Source organism: Coregonus clupeaformis, chromosome 24 (assembly GCF_020615455.1).
Source record: "Coregonus clupeaformis isolate EN_2021a chromosome 24, ASM2061545v1, whole genome shotgun sequence".
Classification (NCBI taxonomy): domain Eukaryota; kingdom Metazoa; phylum Chordata; class Actinopteri; order Salmoniformes; family Salmonidae; genus Coregonus; species Coregonus clupeaformis.
The window spans coordinates 39,684,351-39,703,487 of record NC_059215.1 but is presented as its reverse complement, the minus strand read 5'-3'; the positions used below and the strand labels follow the sequence as shown (position 1 = coordinate 39,703,487).

Here is a 19,137-nt window from a genome sequence, read left to right as displayed (position 1 = left end):
TGACCTATGACCTTTCCCTCTGGGCTGAGGATGGGGGTGTGCTGTCTGACAGGGGGTCCCGTGGACACCAGGCCCACACGCTTCCTCGCCGTCTTCGCCTTTATCTGGGGGACAATGATCTCCGCACCGGGGAAATCCTTCGCCTGACGCCGCCGCTTTCCTGCAAGTCATTCAAACAACCCAATTAACACAAACAGAGACACAAACACAGACATACAATACCAGTCAAAAGTTTGGACACACCTACTCATTCAAGGGTTTTTCTTTATTTTTACATTGTAGAATAATAATGAAGACATCAAAACTATTAAATAACACATATGGAATCATGTAGTAACCAAAGGAGTGTTAAACAAATCAAAATATATTTTATATTAGAGATTCTTCAAATAACCACCCTTTGCCTTGATGACAGCTTTGCACACTCTTGGCATTCTCTCAACCTGGAATGCATTTCAATTAACAGGTGTGCCTTCTTAAAAGTTAATTTGTGGAATTTCTTTCCTTCTTAATGCGTTTGAGCCAATCAGTTGTGTTGTGACAAGGTAGGGGGGTATACAGAAGATAGCCCTATTTGGTAAAAGACCAAGTCCATATTATGGCAAGAACAGCTCAAATAAGCAAAGAGAAACGACAGTCCATCATTTGTCACGGTTTACTAAGCCAGAACCCAGAAGCAGACCAGGACAAGGTACGTTGAGACAAAGGTGAGTGTTTATTTAAGAGATTCCAGAGTGAGGCTGAATAATCCAGGGAACAGAGCGGGTGGCGTGGATGGGTTGTTCAGGGTGCAGTGGTTGGTCCGGTAATGGCTCGGCAGCCGCCGACCATCAGGCAGAGGTTGGGAGAAGGTTCCGGGTGAGAGACTGCAGATAGAAACAAACGGAGGTAAGTACACGGCAAGCCAACAAGGTGCAAAACAACCAAACTAACACTAGTAGCTCAGAGGCCGATACGCTGACAAACATACTGTTCATGGCTAACGATCCGGCAGGAACTGGATGTTAGGCCAGAGCCTAAGAAGGGTGATGATCAGGACCAGGTGTGCAGATTGCTGATGGGATGCAGGTGCGGAAAACAAGAGAGCTCCCCGGAGCGTTCCCGAACCCTCGGGAAACTGGAGATCGCGGACAGGAAAACTAGTCACCAGGCAGGACCCGACTCAGACTGCCGGGATCGTTACAGTACCCCCCCTCCGACGAACGCCACCGGGCGGACTCCCCGGAGCGCCAGGATGGAGGCGGTAGAAGTCACTGATGAGGTCAGCATCTAGGACCTGTCGCCGCGGAATCCAACTCCTCTCTTCAGGGCCATACCCCTCCCAGTCCACGAGATACTGGAAACCCCGGCCCCGCCGTCTGGAATCCATGATGCGACGCACCGTGTAGGCAGGACCACCTCCGATCATCCGAGGAGGAGGAGGAGGAGGCGGAGGAGGCAACAGAGGACTGAGGAAGACAGGCTTGAGGCAGGAGACATGAAAGGTGGGATGGACTCTGAGCGCCCTCGGTAGTTTGAGTCGAACTGCCACTGGATTGATCACCTTCTCCACCACAAACGGACCAATGAACTTCGGTAACAACTTCCTAGACTCAGTCCGTAACGGAAGATCCCGTGTGGCCAACCAAACCCCTATCTCCGATGGTATAGGTGGGAGCGGGGATCCGGCGACGATTCGCCTGGAGCTGATACCGGTCCGAAACTCTAAGGAGTGCCTTTCTGGCCCGATGCCAGGTCCGGTGGCAACGACGAATATGGGCCCCTGAACAGAAGGCACTGAGAGCTCCTTCTCCTGAGAAGGGAACAGGGGAGGTTGGTAGCCATACAGGCACTGGAAGGGAGACATCCCAGTGGCAGATGTAGGGAGCGTATTGTGGGCATACTCAACCCAAGGCAACTGAGAGACCCAGGAGGTGGGGTTGGAAGAGACCAGACAGCGTAGCGTGGATTCCATCTTCTGGTTGGCTCTCTCCGCCTGACCATTGGATTGGGGGTGAAACCCAGATGTGAGACTGACTGTAGCTCCAATGGCCAAACAGAAGGACTTCCAGACAGCAGAGGTAAACTGAGGGCCACGGTCGGAAACGATATCACTGGGCAAACCGTGGACCCTGAAAACCTCCCTAACCAGGATCTCGGACGTCTCCGAGGCAGAGGGAAGCTTGGCAATTGGCACAAAGTGGGCGAACTTGCTGAATCTGTCCACGATAGTCAGAACGACCGTGTTCCCCTCAGAAGCGGGCAACCCAGTGACGAAGTCCAGGGCCAGATGCGACCATGGTCGCCGGGGAATAGGAAGGGGGGTGAAGTAGTCCAGAGCTGGGCCGATTGGTACTCTTATTCTGCGCACACACTGGACAGGCAGCAACAAAACCCCGAGTATCCTCGGCCATGGCAGGCCACCAAAACGTCTGCGAAGAAACGCCATTGTCCGAGCCACGCCAGGGTGACAAGCCATCTTGCTGGCGTGGGACCATTTGAGGACAGCAGGACGAACCGACTCAGGCACAAACAACCGACCGGGTGGACCGTTACCGGGACCGGGCTGAGTCCGAAGGGCCGCCAGCACCTCCTCCTCAATCTTCCACCTAACTGCTCCCACGACGCAGTTCCGGGGGAGAATTGTCTCGGTCTTGGACCCACTCTCCTCCGTCTTGGAGAACATCCGGGACAAGGCGTCCGCCTTGCCGTTCTTAGATCCCGGTCGGAACGTCAGGGAAAACTTGAATCGTCCGAAAAACAACGCCCACCTGGCCTGACGGGAGTTGAGACGTTTAGCCGATTGCACGTAAGCAAGATTCTTGTGGTCAGTCCAGACAATAAACGGTTGCTCCGCCCCTCTCCAACCAGTGGCGCCACTCCTCCAAGGCAAGTTTCACCGCGGAAGCTCCCGGTTACCCACATCGTAATTCCTCTCCCGCAGGCGAAAGGCGACGAGAGTAGTAGGCGCAGGGATGGAGTTTACTGTCCGTGGAGCATCGCTGCGACAGGATGGCGCCAACTCCCACATCAGACGCGCGTCCACTTCAACGACGAACTGACGGGGCCGTGTCCGGTTGAGAGAGAATCGGTGCGTTGGTGAATCGCCTCTTCAAATCCAGAAACGCTCGATCCGCCTCCGGATTCCACTTGAAGGTCCTGATACTGGAAGTCAAGGCAGTTAACGGAGCGGCCACACGGCTGTAATCCCGGATGAATCTGCGGTAGAAATTCGCAAAACCCCCAAAAATCTCTGGAGCTGCAATCTCGTACCGGGCTGGGCCCATTCCAGAACCGCTCTAACCTTCTCCTGGTCCATCCTAATCTCTCCCTGGAGATGATGTACCCGAGAAAGGATGTCGTGTGGGCGTGAAACTCGCACTTCTCGGCCTTCACGAACAGGCGATTCTCCAACAATCGCTGCAGAACCTGCCGGACATGCTGGACGTGGTCGGAAGGTTCCTTCCGAGAAGATCAGAATGTCATCCAGGTAAACAAACACAAAGAGACCGATCATATCTCTCAGGACGTCGTTCACCATACTCTGGAATACCGCTGGAGCATTGGTCAGTCCAAACGGCATCACCTGATACCGGCGACCCATCGGTGTATTGAAACCCCGTCAACCACTCGTCCCCCTCTCTGATCCGAACCATGTGATACGCATTGCGTGAGGTCTAGCTTGGTGAATACCGTAGCACCCTGTAAGGAGTCGAAGGCAGAACTCATCAAGGGCAGGGGATACTTGTTCTTGACCGTGATGGCATTCAACCCCCCGATAATCAATACACGGTCGAAGAGAGCCATCCTTCTTACCCACAAAGAAGAATCCTGCCCCCAGGGGTGATGACGAGGGACGAACGAGACCCGCAGCTAGGGACTCCTTGATGTAGGTCTCCAACGCCTCACGTTCAGGTCGGGAGATACTGTATAACCTTCCCTTGGGGTAGACAGCTCCAGGGAACAGGTTGATGGCACAATCATATGGTCGGGTGGGGAGGGGAGTGACAGAGCCTTCTGCTTACTGAAAACTTCCCCCAAATCGTGATATGTCTCGGGAACCAGGGACAAATCTGGGGGTTTAACCTCAATCACCTGACTGGGAACCGAATGGGGGCAGGCAGTCTTGAGACAGTTAGCATGACAATCAAGGCTCCAACTCGTTACCTTGCCCGTCACCCAATCGAACGTGGGATTGTGTTCCTTCAGCCAGGGGTATCCAAGGACCAGAGGAACATGGGAAGACGGCAGAATGAAGAATGAAATCATCTCAGAATGATTCCCCGACAACAGCATCTTAACCGGTTCAGTCCTCATCGTGATACGTGCCAGCCTACTGCCGTTCAGAGTGGTCGCTTCAATGGCTTCCGGCAATTGCTCCTTGGAAAGCCCCAGCTGTTCCACCAACTCGGCATCAAGAAAGCTTCCATCGGCACCTGAATCGATAAAAGCGTTAATCGCTAAGCTCTGATTCCTGTTCACAAGGGTAGCCGGGAAACGGGGTCTGACAGAGGTACTGAGAGGTTGAAACTGGCTCGCTAAAAGTCCTCCCAACTTTAGCGAGCCGGGCAGTTTGACGACCGCCGGAAACAAGTGGAGATGTAATGTCCCGAGCTACCACAGTAGAGGCAGCAGTTGGTCTTACGTCTATGTTGACGCTCCTCCTTGGTTAACCCGTGCCGCCCCACTTGCATGGGTTCAGAATCGGAAGAGAGGACCTCTCCACTAATCCTTTGTGGTGGAGAATGATCGACGTGTTCTGGTCCACCACCCGACCCGACTGGGAACTGAGAAGCTGATCGATTGGACGGACCCCATTGCTTCTCCCTCCTTCGCTCTCGGACACGATTATCCACCCGAATAGACAAGGCTACCAAGCTGTCCAGGTCACTAGGCTCCGGATAGGAGATCAACTCATCCTTGAGCTGCTCCGACAGACCCTGGTAAAAGGCCGCTTGCAGAGACTCCTCGTTCCACCCACTCTCCACAGCCAACGTCTTGAACTCGATCACGAAGTCGGCCACGCTGCAGTTCCTTGGTGAAGTGAAAACAGGCGCCTAGCTGCGTCCCTCCCTCGGACGGAATGGTCGAAGAGCTTCCTCATCTCGGCCGTGAACCCCTGGTATGAAGCCATGCAGGGGTCTTGTCGTTCCCAAACGGCTGAAGCCCACTCCAGCGCTCGACCACGCAGCAACGCAATCACAAAGGCTACCCTAGCCTTGTCTGTGGCATAAGAGTAGGGCTGTAGATCGAACACTAATCCACACTGCATAAGGAAGGAACGGCATCTTCCCAGCTCCCCCTCATATTTATCCGGCGTCGGAACCTTGGGCTCACGGAAGGACACCGCTCCAGACGCGGCAGGCGAGATGGGTGAAACCGGTAGTGGATCCTCCACCGGAAACTCGCGCTGGTTCTGGACCTCCGTCAGACCGGTAGAAAGGTTCCGAACTGCCAACGCGATCTCCTGTAGCTCCGTGCTATGATGGCCCAACATCTTCTCCTGATGGGTAATGGCATGGCGAACAGAGTCCAGGTCCGCTGGGTTCATTACTGGCCGGATCGTTCTGTCACGGTTTACTAAGCCAGAACCCAGAAGCAGACCAGGACAAGGTACGTTGAGACAAAGGTGAGTGTTTATTTAAGAGATTCCAGAGTGAGGCTGAATAATCCAGGGAACAGAGCGGGTGGCGTGGATGGGTTGTTGAGGGTGCAGTGGTTGGTCCGGTAATGGCTCGGCAGCCGCCGACCATCAGGCAGAGGTTGGGAGAAGGTTCCGGGTGAGAGACTGCAGATAGAAACAAACGGAGGTAAGTACACGGCAAGCCAACAAGGTGCAAAACAACCAAACTAACACTAGTAGCTCAGAGGCCGATACGCTGACAAACATACTGTTCATGGCTAACGATCCGGCAGGAACTGGATGTTAGGCCAGAGCCTAAGAAGGGTGATGATCAGGACCAGGTGTGCAGATTGCTGATGGGATGCAGGTGCGGAAAACAAGAGAGCTCCCCGGAGCGTTCCCGAACCCTCGGGAAACTGGAGATCGCGGACAGGAAAACTAGTCACCAGGCAGGACCCGACTCAGACTGCCGGGATCGTTACATCATTACTTTAAGACATGAAGGTCAGTCAATATGGAACATTTCATGAACTTCAAGTGCAGTTGCAAAAACAGCTATGATGAAACTGGCTCTCATGAGGACCACCACATGAATGGAAGACCCAGAGTTACCTCTGCTGCAGAGGATAAGTTAATTAGAGTTACCAGCCTCAGAAATTGCAGCCCAAATAAATGCTTCACAGAGTTCAAGTCACAGACACATCTCAACATCAACTATTCAGAGGGGACTGTGTGAATCAGGCCTTCATGGTCGAATCGCTGCAAAGAAACCACTACTAAAGGACACCAATAAGAAGTAGAGACCTGCTTGGGCCAAGAAACACGAGCAATGGACATTAGACGGGTGAAATGTGTCTTTTGGTCTGGAGTCCAAATTGGAGATTTTTGGTTCCAAACACTGTGTCTTTGTGAGATGCGGTATGGGTGAACGGATGATCTCTGCATGTGTAGTTCCCACCGTAAAGCATGGAGGTGGAGGTGTTATGGTGTGGGGGTGCTTTGCTGGTGACACTGTCTGTGATTTCTTTAGAATTCAAGGCACACTTAACCCTCCCGTTGTCCTGGGGTCAAAATGATCCACGGAGAATTACTGTGGTGTGTTTTAGTGTTAGTTTCTTTTGTAATGTTTGAAAAGTGACAGACTTTGCTTTGTCGACATTCCTGACCATGTAAGGAGGCTGTGGGGAAACCAAAAGATACTAATACTGCGGTAGGTAGAGGTCCAGAGCCATCCTCCCCCCTCCCCCGGTCCGCCAAAGAAGACAGGCTGCATTGACCGGCAAGCCAAGGCGCCCGAAGCGATGAGTGTCCGTTTGTTCACCGCCAACAGGTCCTACAGCAGATATGTTCATCAAACGTGGAGCAAGAAGAAGACTACTGCGATTCCGGCGAGGAGGAGAAAGCATAAGACGTGTCAGAAGAGGAAGACTGCAAGGAATACAACCCTGAGCACAATGACGCGTCGTCCTCGTGTTCAGAGGAAGAGCGAGAGGAGGAAACGGGCGAAGGCGAAGGAGCGACATCAAATGGCCAAATCAAATGGTCCTCGGTGGCATATGAGAGACCGGGCAGGTTGGCAGAGAACGAGACGACGGTGGCGACCCCCAACCCCGGCGGACCTACACCGTACGCAGTTGGGCAGGGCTGCGACATTGCGTCAACGTTCCACCAGTTCATCACACGAGCAATAGATGAAATTGTCGTGGACATGACAAATCTGGAGGGGGTTGGAAAATACGGAGACGACTGGAAAGGGATAGATGAGACCGACCTGCTTGCCTACATAGGGCTGCTGATCTTAGCCGGCGTGTACAGGTCACGCGGCGAGGCGGCGGCTAGTCTGTGGGACGCGGAGAGCGGAAGGGCGATATTCCGTGCCACCATGCCGCTCAAAGTGTTTCACACGTTCTCGAGACTGCTACGGTTCGACGACCGCCAGTCAAGACCTGCGAGACGTGCGACTGACAAACTGGCAGCCATAAGAGAGGTGTGGGACAAGTGGGTGGAGTGGCTGCCGTGTCTCTACAACCCAGGGCCTGAGGTGACAGTGGACGAGCAACTGGTTTCATTCAGAGGTAGTGTATACGTAATAAAAGTATTCTGTTTGTTTCTTTTCCCCCACACACCACTGTTCACTGACCATCACCTCTGTGCCTGTGTTCTGTGACACACCGACACTCGTAATAATAGTAGCACTTGGCGACGACGATTGCTAACAATCTCTTCTGTCCCATTCCCCCCTCCCAAAGGCTGTTGTCCTTTCCGGCAGTATATGCCAAGCAAGCTGGCGAAATACGGGATCAAGTCATGGGTGGCCTGCGACGCAAAATCCAGCTACGCCTGGAAGATGCAAGTCTACACTGGCAATACCACCGGCGGAGGCCCAGAGAAGAAGCAGGGGCTGCGGGTCGTGCTTGACGTGACCGAGGTACTTAGGGGCCGCAATGTGACATGCGACAATTTCTTCACCTCTTATGAACTCGGACAGCAGCTCCTCCAGAGGAACATCACCATGGTTGGCACGGATCGAAAGAACAAACCTGAGCTCCCACCTGCACTGCTGGCGTCAAAGGGACGAGAGGTGTTCTCGTCCAAGTTCGCCTTCATGCCCACCATCACTCTGGTGTCCTACCTGCCAAAGAAAAACAAGAATCTGGCACTTCTGAGCACACTGCAGAGTAAGAGGTGTCAGATCTGCCCACCCAAGAAGGACTCCAAAACACACATGGTGTGCTGCAGGTGTAACAAATATATCTGCAAAGCCTGTGCACATGCATACTGTCCCACATGTGCTAATTGGGGCTTCATTGAAGGCGGGACAGTTCGACCCGGAGGACACGGGGTGTGTACAGAATATGAGGACAACGGGAGGGTTAACCAGCATGGCTACCACAGCATTCTGCAGCGATACGCCATCCCATCTGAATTGGGCTTAGTGGGACTATCATTTTCAACAGGACAATGACCCAACACACCTCCAGGCTGTGTAAGGGCTATTTTACCAAGAAGGAGAGTGATGGAGTGCTGCATCAGATGACCTGGCCTCCACAATCCCCCGACCTCAACCCAATTGAGATGGTTTGGGATGAGTCGGACAGTGAAGGAAAAGCTGCCAACAAGTGCTAAGCATATGTGGGAACTCCTTCAAGACTGTTGGAAAAGCATTGCAGGTGAAGCTGGTTGAGAGAATGCCAAGAGTGTGCAAAGCTGTCATCAAGGCAAAGGGTGGGTATTTGAAGAATCTCAAATATAAAATATATTTTTATTTGTTTAACACTCCTTTGGTTACTACATGATTCCATATGTGTTATTTCATAGTTTTGATGTCTTCACTATTATTCTACAATGTAGAAAATAGTCAAAATTAAGAAAAACTCTTGAATGAGTAGGTGTGTCCAAACTTTTGACTGGTACTGTACACACACACACACACACACACACACACACACACACACACACACACTAACATGCTCTACAACATTCGGAGAGTACGACCCTGCCTTACACAGGAAGCAGCACAGGTCCTAATCCAGGCACTTGTCATCTCCCGTCTGGACTACTGCAACTCGCTGTTGGCTGGCCTCCCTGCCTGTGCCATTAAACCCCTACAACTCATCCAGAATGCCGCAGCCCGTCTGGTGTTCAACCTTCCCAAGTTCTCTCACGTCACCCCCCTCCTCCGCACACTCCACTGGCTTCCAGTTGAAGCTCGCATCCGCTACAAGACCATGGTGCTTGCCTATGGAGCAGTGAGGGGAACGGCACCTCTGTACCTTCAGGCTCTGATCAGTCCCTACACCCAAACGAGGGCATTGCGTTCATCCACCTCTGGCCTGCTGGCTCCCTTCCTCTGCGGAAGCATAGCTCCCGCTCAGCCCAGTCAAAACTGTTCGCTGCTCTGGCACCCCAATGGTGGAACAAGCTCCCTCACGACGCCAGGACAGCGGAGTCACTCACCACCTTCCGGAGACATCTGAAACCCCACCTCTTTAAGGAATACCTGGGATAGGATAAAGTAATCCTTCTAACCCCCCCCAAATTGTAAAGTGGTTATCCCACTGGCTATAGGGTGAACGCACCAATTTGTGAGTCGCTCTGGCTAAGAGCGTCTGCTAAATGACGTTAATGTGCCCTTGAGCAAGGCACTTAACCCTAATTGCTCCTGTAAGTCGCTCTGGATAAGAGCGTCTGCTAAATGACTAAAATGTAAATGTAATATGCTCTATAAGGGAGTGTATAATATTGAGGAGTCACCTATAGTCCACACCAGGGTTGCCTCCACAGGGGTAGTAGTCTCATCGATGTCATTGCCATAGAGACAGAGGCCTGCCTCCAGCCTCAGACTGTCTCGTGCCCCCAGTCCGGCCAGCTTGACCTCACTGTTGCCCAACAGGTGCTCCGTCAGGGCCACCACGCCAGACTTAGGCACTGAGATCTGAGCAGGAGGAGGAGGAAATGACTAATACTACAAAGGTTGCAACACAGGGAAATAAACACATTATTGTTTACAAAGGCCTATTACTTTCAGACAAAGGATACTTGAAAGAAATGCACAGAGCACACAAAAACATCCACCTCTACTAAAGTACTAAGAAAGAGAGAGTGAAAGACACACCTCCACTCCGTCCTCTCCAGTGTAGCCACACCGGGTCACCCTGCAGCCCTGGATCCCAAACACTGTGGCCAGGGTGCTGGTCATGAAGGTCAGCTTGCTGAGGTCATCTGTCAGACCCAACTGGAGCACCTTGGCCATGGAGGGACCTGAGGAGGACATGTACAGGGTTGTATTCATTAGTGCACACTGTAGCAAAATGTTTTGCAATGGAAAATGTTTCTTATTGGACAAGTTCAGGTAGTCGCTCCCTGTTTCAGTCTGTTTTCTTACATTTGGTGCCTAATGAATACAACTCAGGTCAAACACTACTTTAACACAGGGCCATGTTCAGGAGGGCACAACGTTGTGGAACCTTCAGATATAAACATACTGAGTTGAACTGTTGTCATAAGAGCAGTGCTTAATTTGTAAATCGGCAGGTACCGGAACACATAGTGAGCGCGAGAGGGGTGGCGGGGGGTTATCCTGGGGGCTCTGAGGTACCGGAACACATTGAGAAAAAAAAGTGTCAAACACAATGTAGCAGCCAAGTAGCCTACTATCTATGGTGGTGAAACGGACAGCACTCTCCAAGGTGCTAATTAATTCAAAACATTTAAGCCGTCACTGCAGTATGCCCACATACTTGAGTAATGCTGCGGGGCTTACACAAGTCTGAATTTCTTATAGCCTAATTGTCTAGACATTAATGTACATCAACATTTTTAGATGACACTGCAGAACACCCGCCATATGCACACATACTCAGCTGTGGGGCTTACAAGACCCGAATTTCATATAATTTTCAAGACATCAATGTAGCAGTAGAACAAATATCACAATATCGGAATATAACTTCAAATAAAATAAATCAATGTAGGCTACAGCTGAACACACATATGAGAATATATAGGCCTCCTGCCTATGTGATAATATGAAGCACATATTCAGATTACAAACGTGTTCTGTGCTGTGAAGGTAAAGGGAATAAAATGTCCTACCTTAGTTTTCAAAACCTCCCACAATGACTCTCCCCAAATCAAGTCTATTTAACTCCTGAGAGTCAACTTCTTGCTCAAAGCCATGTGGCTGTGATGTTTAGCCTCCTTCTAAGGTTGTTCGGATGACTGGCTATAGTGTCTATTTTTTATTTTATTTTTTGTGTTAACTATAACCTGGGTGTCCTCTTTAGCCTTGACTACAAGGCTTGCTGCCACCAAATGTGGCTTGGTTCAGGCATATTCAAAAACCTTTCTTCTGAGGGTTCTTTTTTTATTTTTTATTTTTTTATACGTCTGATGCATAGGATGTTAATTTACTGTACATTCCACCCACTCTTTTGCTAGTTTAATCCCTCCAGTCGTTTCTAGACCGAAGCTCCCTACCTTTCTGCATGTTGTACAGCCCAACTTTGAATTCTGCATGACAAGCCAGGGGTTATATGTTTGCTTGTTCTTGAACTGCAAATTGCACCTGCTCCAAGCACTTCGTCAGTGGATGCACTGCCCCCCTCCCCCCAGCTCCCAGTCTTCCTCTCCCGCTGAGTCTGACTCGCTAGTAGGCCTACTAGCTAGTGGAGGTGCCGGTGGTGATGCTGAACTGGCGGGATTAGCATCGCCATCAGGAACAGTTTGCCCCTCACTCCTCTCCTCCGGCACTGACAGTTCTCTGGCTCGTTCTGGGTTCGATTCACCATCTTTCTCTGGATTTTTGGACTTGAAAAATGTCAAACTCGATTGCCTTTTCTTATACATTTTTTGGGGGGGCTTTCCCATTATTCAAATTCAGTAGAGAGACGACTAGACTAGGCTACGTGACGTGATTACGTATGGACCTCTTCACTAGCTGACCACCACTACCAAGACCTGTGTCAAGATCAGCTACTTACCCCACTGGCTCTCCCCCCATAACCTCTATGTACAAATACAGTGGGGGAAAAAAGTATTTAGTCAGCCACCAATTGTGCAAGTTCTCCCACTTAAAAAGATGAGAGAGGCCTGTAATTTTCATCATAGGTACACGTCAACTATGACAGACAAAATGAGGGAAAAAAATCCAGAAAATCACATTGTAGGATTTTTTATGAATTTATTTGCAAATTATGGTGGAAAATAAGTATTTGGTCAATAACAAAAGTTTCTCAATACTTTATTATATACCCTTTGTTGGCAATGACACAGGTCAAACGTTTTCTGTAAGTCTTCACAAGGTTTTCACACACTGTTGCTGGTATTTTGGCCCATTCCTCCATGTAGATCTCCTCTAGAGCAGTGATGTTTTGGGGCTGTCGCTGGGCAACACAGACTTTCAACTCCCTCCAAAGATTTTCTATGGGGTTGAGATCTGGAGACTGGCTAGGCCACTCCAGGACCTTGAAATGCTTCTTACGAAGCCGCTCCTTCATTGCCCGGGCGGTGTGTTTGGGATCATTGTCATGCTGAAAGACCCAGCCACGTTTCATCTTCAATGCCCTTGCTGATGGAAGGAGGTTTTCACTCAAAATCTCACGATACATGGCCCCATTCATTCTTTCCTTTACACGGATCAGTCGTCCTGGTCCCTTTGCAGAAAAACAGCCCCAAAGCATAATGTTTCCACCCCCATGCTTCACAGTAGGTATGGTGTTCTTTGGATGCAACTCAGCATTCTTTGTCCTCCAAACACGACGAGTTGAGTTTTTACCAAAAAGTTCTATTTTGGTTTCATCTGACCATATGACATTCTCCCAATCCTCTTCTGGATCATCCAAATGCACTCTAGCAAACTTCAGACAGGCCTGGACATGTACTGGCTTAAGCAGGGGGACACGTCTGGCACTGCAGGATTTGAGTCCCTGGCGGCGTAGTGTGTTACTTATGGTAGGCTTTGTTACTTTGGTCCCAGCTCTCTGCAGGTCATTCACTAGGTCCCCCCGTGTGGTTCTGGGATTTTTGCTCACCGTTCTTGTGATCATTTTGACCCCAAGGGGTGAGATCTTGCGTGGAGCCCCAGATCGAGGGAGATTATCAGTGGTCTTGTATGTCTTCCATTTCCTAATAATTGCTCCCACAGTTGATTTCTTCAAACCAAGCTGCTTATCTATTGCAGATTCAGTCTTCCCAGCCTGGTGCAGGTCTACAATTTTGTTTCTGGTGTCCTTTGACAGCTCTTTGGTCTTGGCCATAGCGGAGTTTGGAGTGTGACTGTTTGAGGTTGTGGACAGGTGTCTTTTATACTGATAACAAGTTCAAACAGGTGCCATTAATACAGGTAACGAGTGGAGGACAGAGGAGCCTCTTAAAGAAGAAATCTTGCTTGTTTGTAGGTGACCAAATACTTATTTTCCACCATAATTTGCAAATAAATTCATTATAAATCCTACAATGTGATTTTCTGGATATTTTTTTCTCAATTTGTCTGTCATAGTTGACGTGTACCTATGATGAAAATTACAGGCCTCTCTCATCTTTTTAAGTGGGAGAACTTGCACAATTGGTGGCTGACTAAATACTTTTCTTCCCAACTGTAAGAGAGCAGGTCTGGAATCAGTCTGGCAGGATAGGATGATTACATAGAAGGATCACCACGCTTTTACATGATGGTCTTTCTGCGGGGTGGGAGAAATAACGAGGAGGCAACTTGATTTAACGCTGATCGCTTTTATTAGAATGTCTACAGTGCAAACAGTGAAATAATTAATAAATCATGCCGCGAGAGGTACTGGATTTGGCCAAATTGGTGCCGGAACAAACTTTGTCAAATCTGAGAGGTGCCGGATCCTGTTCCGGCAGGATCCGGCTCAAATTAAGCACTGCATAAGATAACTTACCTTGAACAGCAATTAAACATTCCTCCAGAAACTCCAGATCCACATCATGGCCAGCAGCTTTGAACTCTGCCAATCTAGCCTACAGCAAGCACAGAAAGTATCAGATACATGAAACACATACAGACATGACATATTATCAAAGGATTACAAATCCATCCAAAACTTGGATGTTTGCAGACTACTGACTTTCATGTTGGCGGAGTCCTTGTCTGCACAGCCAGCGTTGGACACCACGTAGAGGTAGCCTTGGTCTGTCTTGGTGACGATGAGATCATCATTAATTCCTCCCTTGTCATTGGTGAAGAGGGTGAGCGTGCCCTGGAGATAAAAAAGTGGGCGAAGAGTGAGTGTGTGTGTATGTGCTTGTGTCTGTGTGTGGCCATGCATGTGTGTGCCTTTGCTTTCAGACATTTGTAATTGACATCATTGTAGGTGAGAACATATAACTGTGTGGAGGACAGCAGCAGGTCTGACTGGAAAGATTAATGTTATTATCATAACCATAACATAACCATACAAAAATACAGGTCATCGTCCTATAATATATAACAGTAATAATGTCGGTGATAAATGAGTCTCCTTCAGCAGCCATAGTGTACAGTATGAGTCTGGTGCGCGATTGTAATAAATGCACCCAGGTTATTATGTAGACTTCTTCTACTGTCACCTTTGACCTTTAACCCAGCCACTGTTTGCTCTTATCACTGGGCAGTGAGCAGTGCACTCTGGGGGCTGATGTTGGCCTGCTTACAGGTCTTTTGCGAAACAAGTCCAAGTCACCTCTCCCTAACTCTCTCTCTGCAGTCAAAACGAACACTGCTAATCTCTACTGCTTGATAGGTACGATGTGCTCAGTGTTCAGGATGCCTCTCTACCTCCTCTTATGCATCTACTGTAAAGAGTGAACAATAGGCCTACATACATTATTTACTACAGTAAATAGCTGTGAGAGGTGTAAACCAGGTCTAAATAAAATACTATATGCCACTCTTAAAACTGATTAGTACTCAACCCCTAACTTTTTTACAGGGATACTATTATCCAAGGTGAATTTCGGTGAAGGACCCTGACTTGCAGTGGGGTGCTGTAGCCTTGGAGAAAGACATAACATTCTATTACATTTTACAATAAATCTTCAGCAGCCTAAATTATGAAATGAAATCTCACTAGAACTGAGAATCGGAGTATGAATGGGATGGAGTGTTCATTCAAAAGATTCGTTCTGAGATAAGGGATCTGAGGCAGGGCTATCTATAACCCAATGACAGAAGCCACTACTCTCATGCTTTTAATAAAATCATAATCTGCAGCAGCCAGTCAAGTGAGGGGATCTGTGCAGGCTCGGGGGCATTCTGCTGGGACAGATGTAGATTTGATTTGCATGACCAAGTGTGCCACAAATAAGAGGGGGAAACAATATGGAGCAAGAAAAACATATAATATAATATGCCATTTAGCAGACGCTTTTATCCAAAGCTACTTACTTTTACGTATGGGTGGTCCCGGGGATCGAACCCACTACCCTGGTGTTACAAGCGCCATGCTCTACCAATTGAGCTACAGAGGACCACATGATCACTGTTCTGTCATATTGCAATAGTTTATGCATCAAAATAAGAACAAAATCAAAGTTTGATAACAAAATACATCGAGATCTTATATATGGCGGCAGGTAGTTTAGTGGTTACGAGCGTTGTGCCAGTAATCGAAATGTCGCTGGTTCTAATCCCAGAGCCGACTAGGTGAAAAATCTGTCGATGTGCCCTTGAGCAAGGCACTTAACCCTAATTACTCCAGTAAGTCGCTCTGGATAAGAGCGTCTGCTAAATTATTAAAATATGAAAAAATTAACCAAAAGAAGGTTGAAATTAATATTCAATCTTTCTAGCACAAGGCCAACTGCATATACAAATCCTTTAGAATTGTTACGTTTTGGGTGGCTTTTAGTGAGCTGTAGAAATTTGCCCTGCAGGTTGATGGAACAGTACCTCTGAATTTGAAGCATGCCTCTCCCGCCTCTCCGCTAATCCGAGTCCAGCGCTCTGTAGACACTCCCTCGGAACTCGGAAACCGAATCCGAACCTGCGGCCGCCAGACAGCATCCGAGCACACATCGTATCTTCCTTGCAGACGAAATCACGTTCCAGAAACACTTCGCTGTCGCCAACACTTTAGACTCCGTACTCAGAATTCTGCTTTCTCTGCAAAACAGCGACCCTGGTCAGAGCAATGTATTTTGGGAAATGTAGTTTATTAAGTTAGACATTCTTCAAACATGGAGAAAAACACTACACAGGCGGGGCTGTAAACTATTTGTTTCTACACTTGTATTTTTTTTATTTATATTCATAAATATGATGCATATTGTAATAGTTTATCAGGAAGTGTATAGGTGACTAGAAACCGTGGATAGGGAGGATGTGGCAGTAACAGATGAGGAGAAAGCAGAGATGATGGCCAAAGCATTTGTCCAAGTGCATAGCTCCGCAAATCTGTCAGAGGAGGGGCAGAGGGGTAGAGAGAACACAAGAGAGGAGCATCCTGGAGTTCTGGATAGGAGGGAGGATGTAAATGATGCGTTGAATGCACCATTTACCAGGGCAGAGGTGAAAAGAGCAATAGGTAAGGCTGGGTTAACTTCACCTGGGAAAGATGAGGTGTGCTGTGTTATGTTTTCCCATCTTTAGTGATGAGGCACTGGATAAGGTATTGGTGTTGTACAGCAGTGTGGGAGGAGGGGAAACTACCAGGCAGTTGGAAGGAGGCAGTAGTGGTACCAATCCGGAAGCCCAGGAAGGACCCACGATGCCAACAAGCTATCGGCCAATAGCTTTAACATCGCATGTATGTAAGATTATGGAACGTATGATTACGGAGAGGCTAACTTACTTCCTGGAGAGCAGAGGGCTAGTATCGCCACATCAGAGTGGGTTCAGGAAGGGTAGGGGAAATATGGATCGAGTGCTCTGCTTAGAAGCAGAAGTCAGGAAGGCTCAGTTGAACAAGGAGACTGTTGTAGCTGTCTTTTTTTTATGTGGAGAAGGCGTATGATATGATGTGGAAGGAGGGGTTGTTAATCAAGCTTGATATTATGGGGGTAGGAGGAAGAACGTACAACTGGATAAAGGATTTCCTGTTTGGAAGGTCTATCCAGGTGAGGGTGGGGAAGTCTTTATCAGGCAGCTACTTGGTGGATAACAGTACACCACAGGGGAGCGTGATTAGTCCTCTGTTGTTCTCAATCATGATCAATGATGTTTACTCTCAAGTACAGCCGGATATAGGGAGGTCATTATTTGCAGATGATGGTGCCTTATGGAAGAGGGGAAGAAATGTGCCATACATAGTCAGGAAGGTACAGGAAGCAATTGATGAGGTAGAGTGGTGGGCATTAATGTGGGGATTCAGGTTCTCTGTAGAGAAAACTCAAACAGTGTTCTTTACCAGGAGGAAGGTGGGAGATGAGGTATGCTTAAGTGTCACGAGTTGCTAAGCCAGAACCCAGAAGCAGACCAGGACAAGGTAAGTTGAAACGAAGGTGAGTGTTTATTTACAAGTTCAAGAGTGATGCTGAATAATCCAGGGAACAGAGCGGGCGGCGTTGATTAGTTGTTGGGGGGTGCAGTGGTTGATCCCATCCTGGGTCGGCAGCCGCCGACCACCAGGCAGAGGTTGGATGAAGGTTCCGGACGGGTGACTGCAGATGGAACAAAACGGGGGTAAGTAAGCAACAAACCAACAAGGTGCAAAAACAACAAAACTAACGCTAGGCTCTAAGACTGATACTCTGGTAAACCTACTGTTCATGGCTAACGATCCGGCAGGGAATGGATGTTAGGCCAGAGCCTAAGAAGGGTGATGATCAGGACCAGGTGTGCAGATTGCTGATGGGATGCAGGTGCGGAAATCAAGAGAGCTCCCCGGGAGCGTTCCAGAACCCTCGGGAAACTGGAGATCACGAACATAACAACTAGTCCACAGACAGGACCCGACTCAGACTGCCGGGATCGTTACAGTACCCCCCTCCGACGAACGCCACCGGGCGGACTCCCCGGAGCGCCAGGATGGAGGCGGTAGAAGTCACTGATGAGGTCAGCATCTAGGACCTGTCGCCGCGGAATCCAACTCCTCTCTTCAGGACCATACCCCTCCCAGTCCACGAGATACTGGAAACCCCGGCCCCGCCGTCTGGAATCCATGATGCGACGCACCGTGTAGGCAGGACCACCTCCGATCATCCGAGGAGGAGGAGGAGGAGGCGGAGGAGGCAACAGAGGACTGAGGAAAACAGGCTTGAGGCAGGAGACATGAAAGGTGGGATGGACTCTGAGCGTCCTCGGGAGTTTGAGTCGAACTGCCACCGGATTGATCACCTTCTCCACCACAAACGGACCAATGAACTTCGGTAACAACTTCCTAGACTCAGTCCGTAAAGGAAGATCCCGTGTGGCCAACCAGACCCTATCTCCGATGGTGTAGGTGGGAGCGGGGATCCGGCGACGATTCGCCTGGAGCTGATACCGGTCCGAAACTCTAAGGAGTGCTTTTCTGGCCCGATGCCAGGTCCGGTGGCAACGACGAATATGGACCTGAACAGAAGGCACTGAGAGCTCCTTCTCCTGAGAAGGGAACAAGGGAGGTTGGTAGCCATACAGGCACTGGAAGGGAGACATCCCAGTGGCAGATGTAGGGAGAGTATTGTGGGCATACTCAACCCAAGGCAACTGAGAGACCCAGGAGGTGGGGTTGGAAGAGGCCAGACAGCGTAGCGTGGATTCCATCTTCTGGTTGGCTCTCTCCGCCTGACCATTAGATTGGGGGTGAAAACCAGATGTGAGACTGACTGTAGCTCCAATGGCCAAACAGAAGGACTTCCAGACAGCAGAGGTAAACTGAGGGCCACGGTCGGAAACGATATCACTGGGCAACCCGTGGACCCTGAAAACCTCCCTAACCAGGATCTCGGACGTCTCCGAGGCAGAGGGAAGCTTGGCAATAGGCACAAAGTGGGCGAACTTGCTGAATCTGTCCACGATAGTCAGAACGACCGTGTTCCCCTCAGAAGCGGGCAACCCAGTGACAAAGTCCAGGGCCAGATGCGACCATGGTCGCCGGGGAATAGGAAGGGGGTGA

At 49.5% G+C, this 19,137-nt stretch overlaps 1 protein-coding gene across 1 annotated transcript in view; it reads right to left on the bottom strand.

The window, feature by feature from the left end:
- Positions 1 to 19,137, bottom strand: part of LOC121538148 (aminomethyltransferase, mitochondrial-like) — a 29,713-nt gene that overhangs the window by 1,838 nt on the left and 8,738 nt on the right. Inside the window, exons 2-7 of the mRNA XM_041845941.2 lie at positions 15,993 to 16,205; positions 14,191 to 14,322; positions 14,005 to 14,083; positions 10,218 to 10,363; positions 9,857 to 10,037; positions 5 to 160 (exon numbers count right to left, since the gene is read on the bottom strand). Of these exons, the coding sequence (XP_041701875.1) occupies positions 5 to 160; positions 9,857 to 10,037; positions 10,218 to 10,363; positions 14,005 to 14,083; positions 14,191 to 14,322; positions 15,993 to 16,118 (820 nt within the window). The 5' untranslated portion in view covers positions 16,119 to 16,205. The remainder of the gene's footprint in view (positions 1 to 4; positions 161 to 9,856; positions 10,038 to 10,217; positions 10,364 to 14,004; positions 14,084 to 14,190; positions 14,323 to 15,992; positions 16,206 to 19,137) is intronic.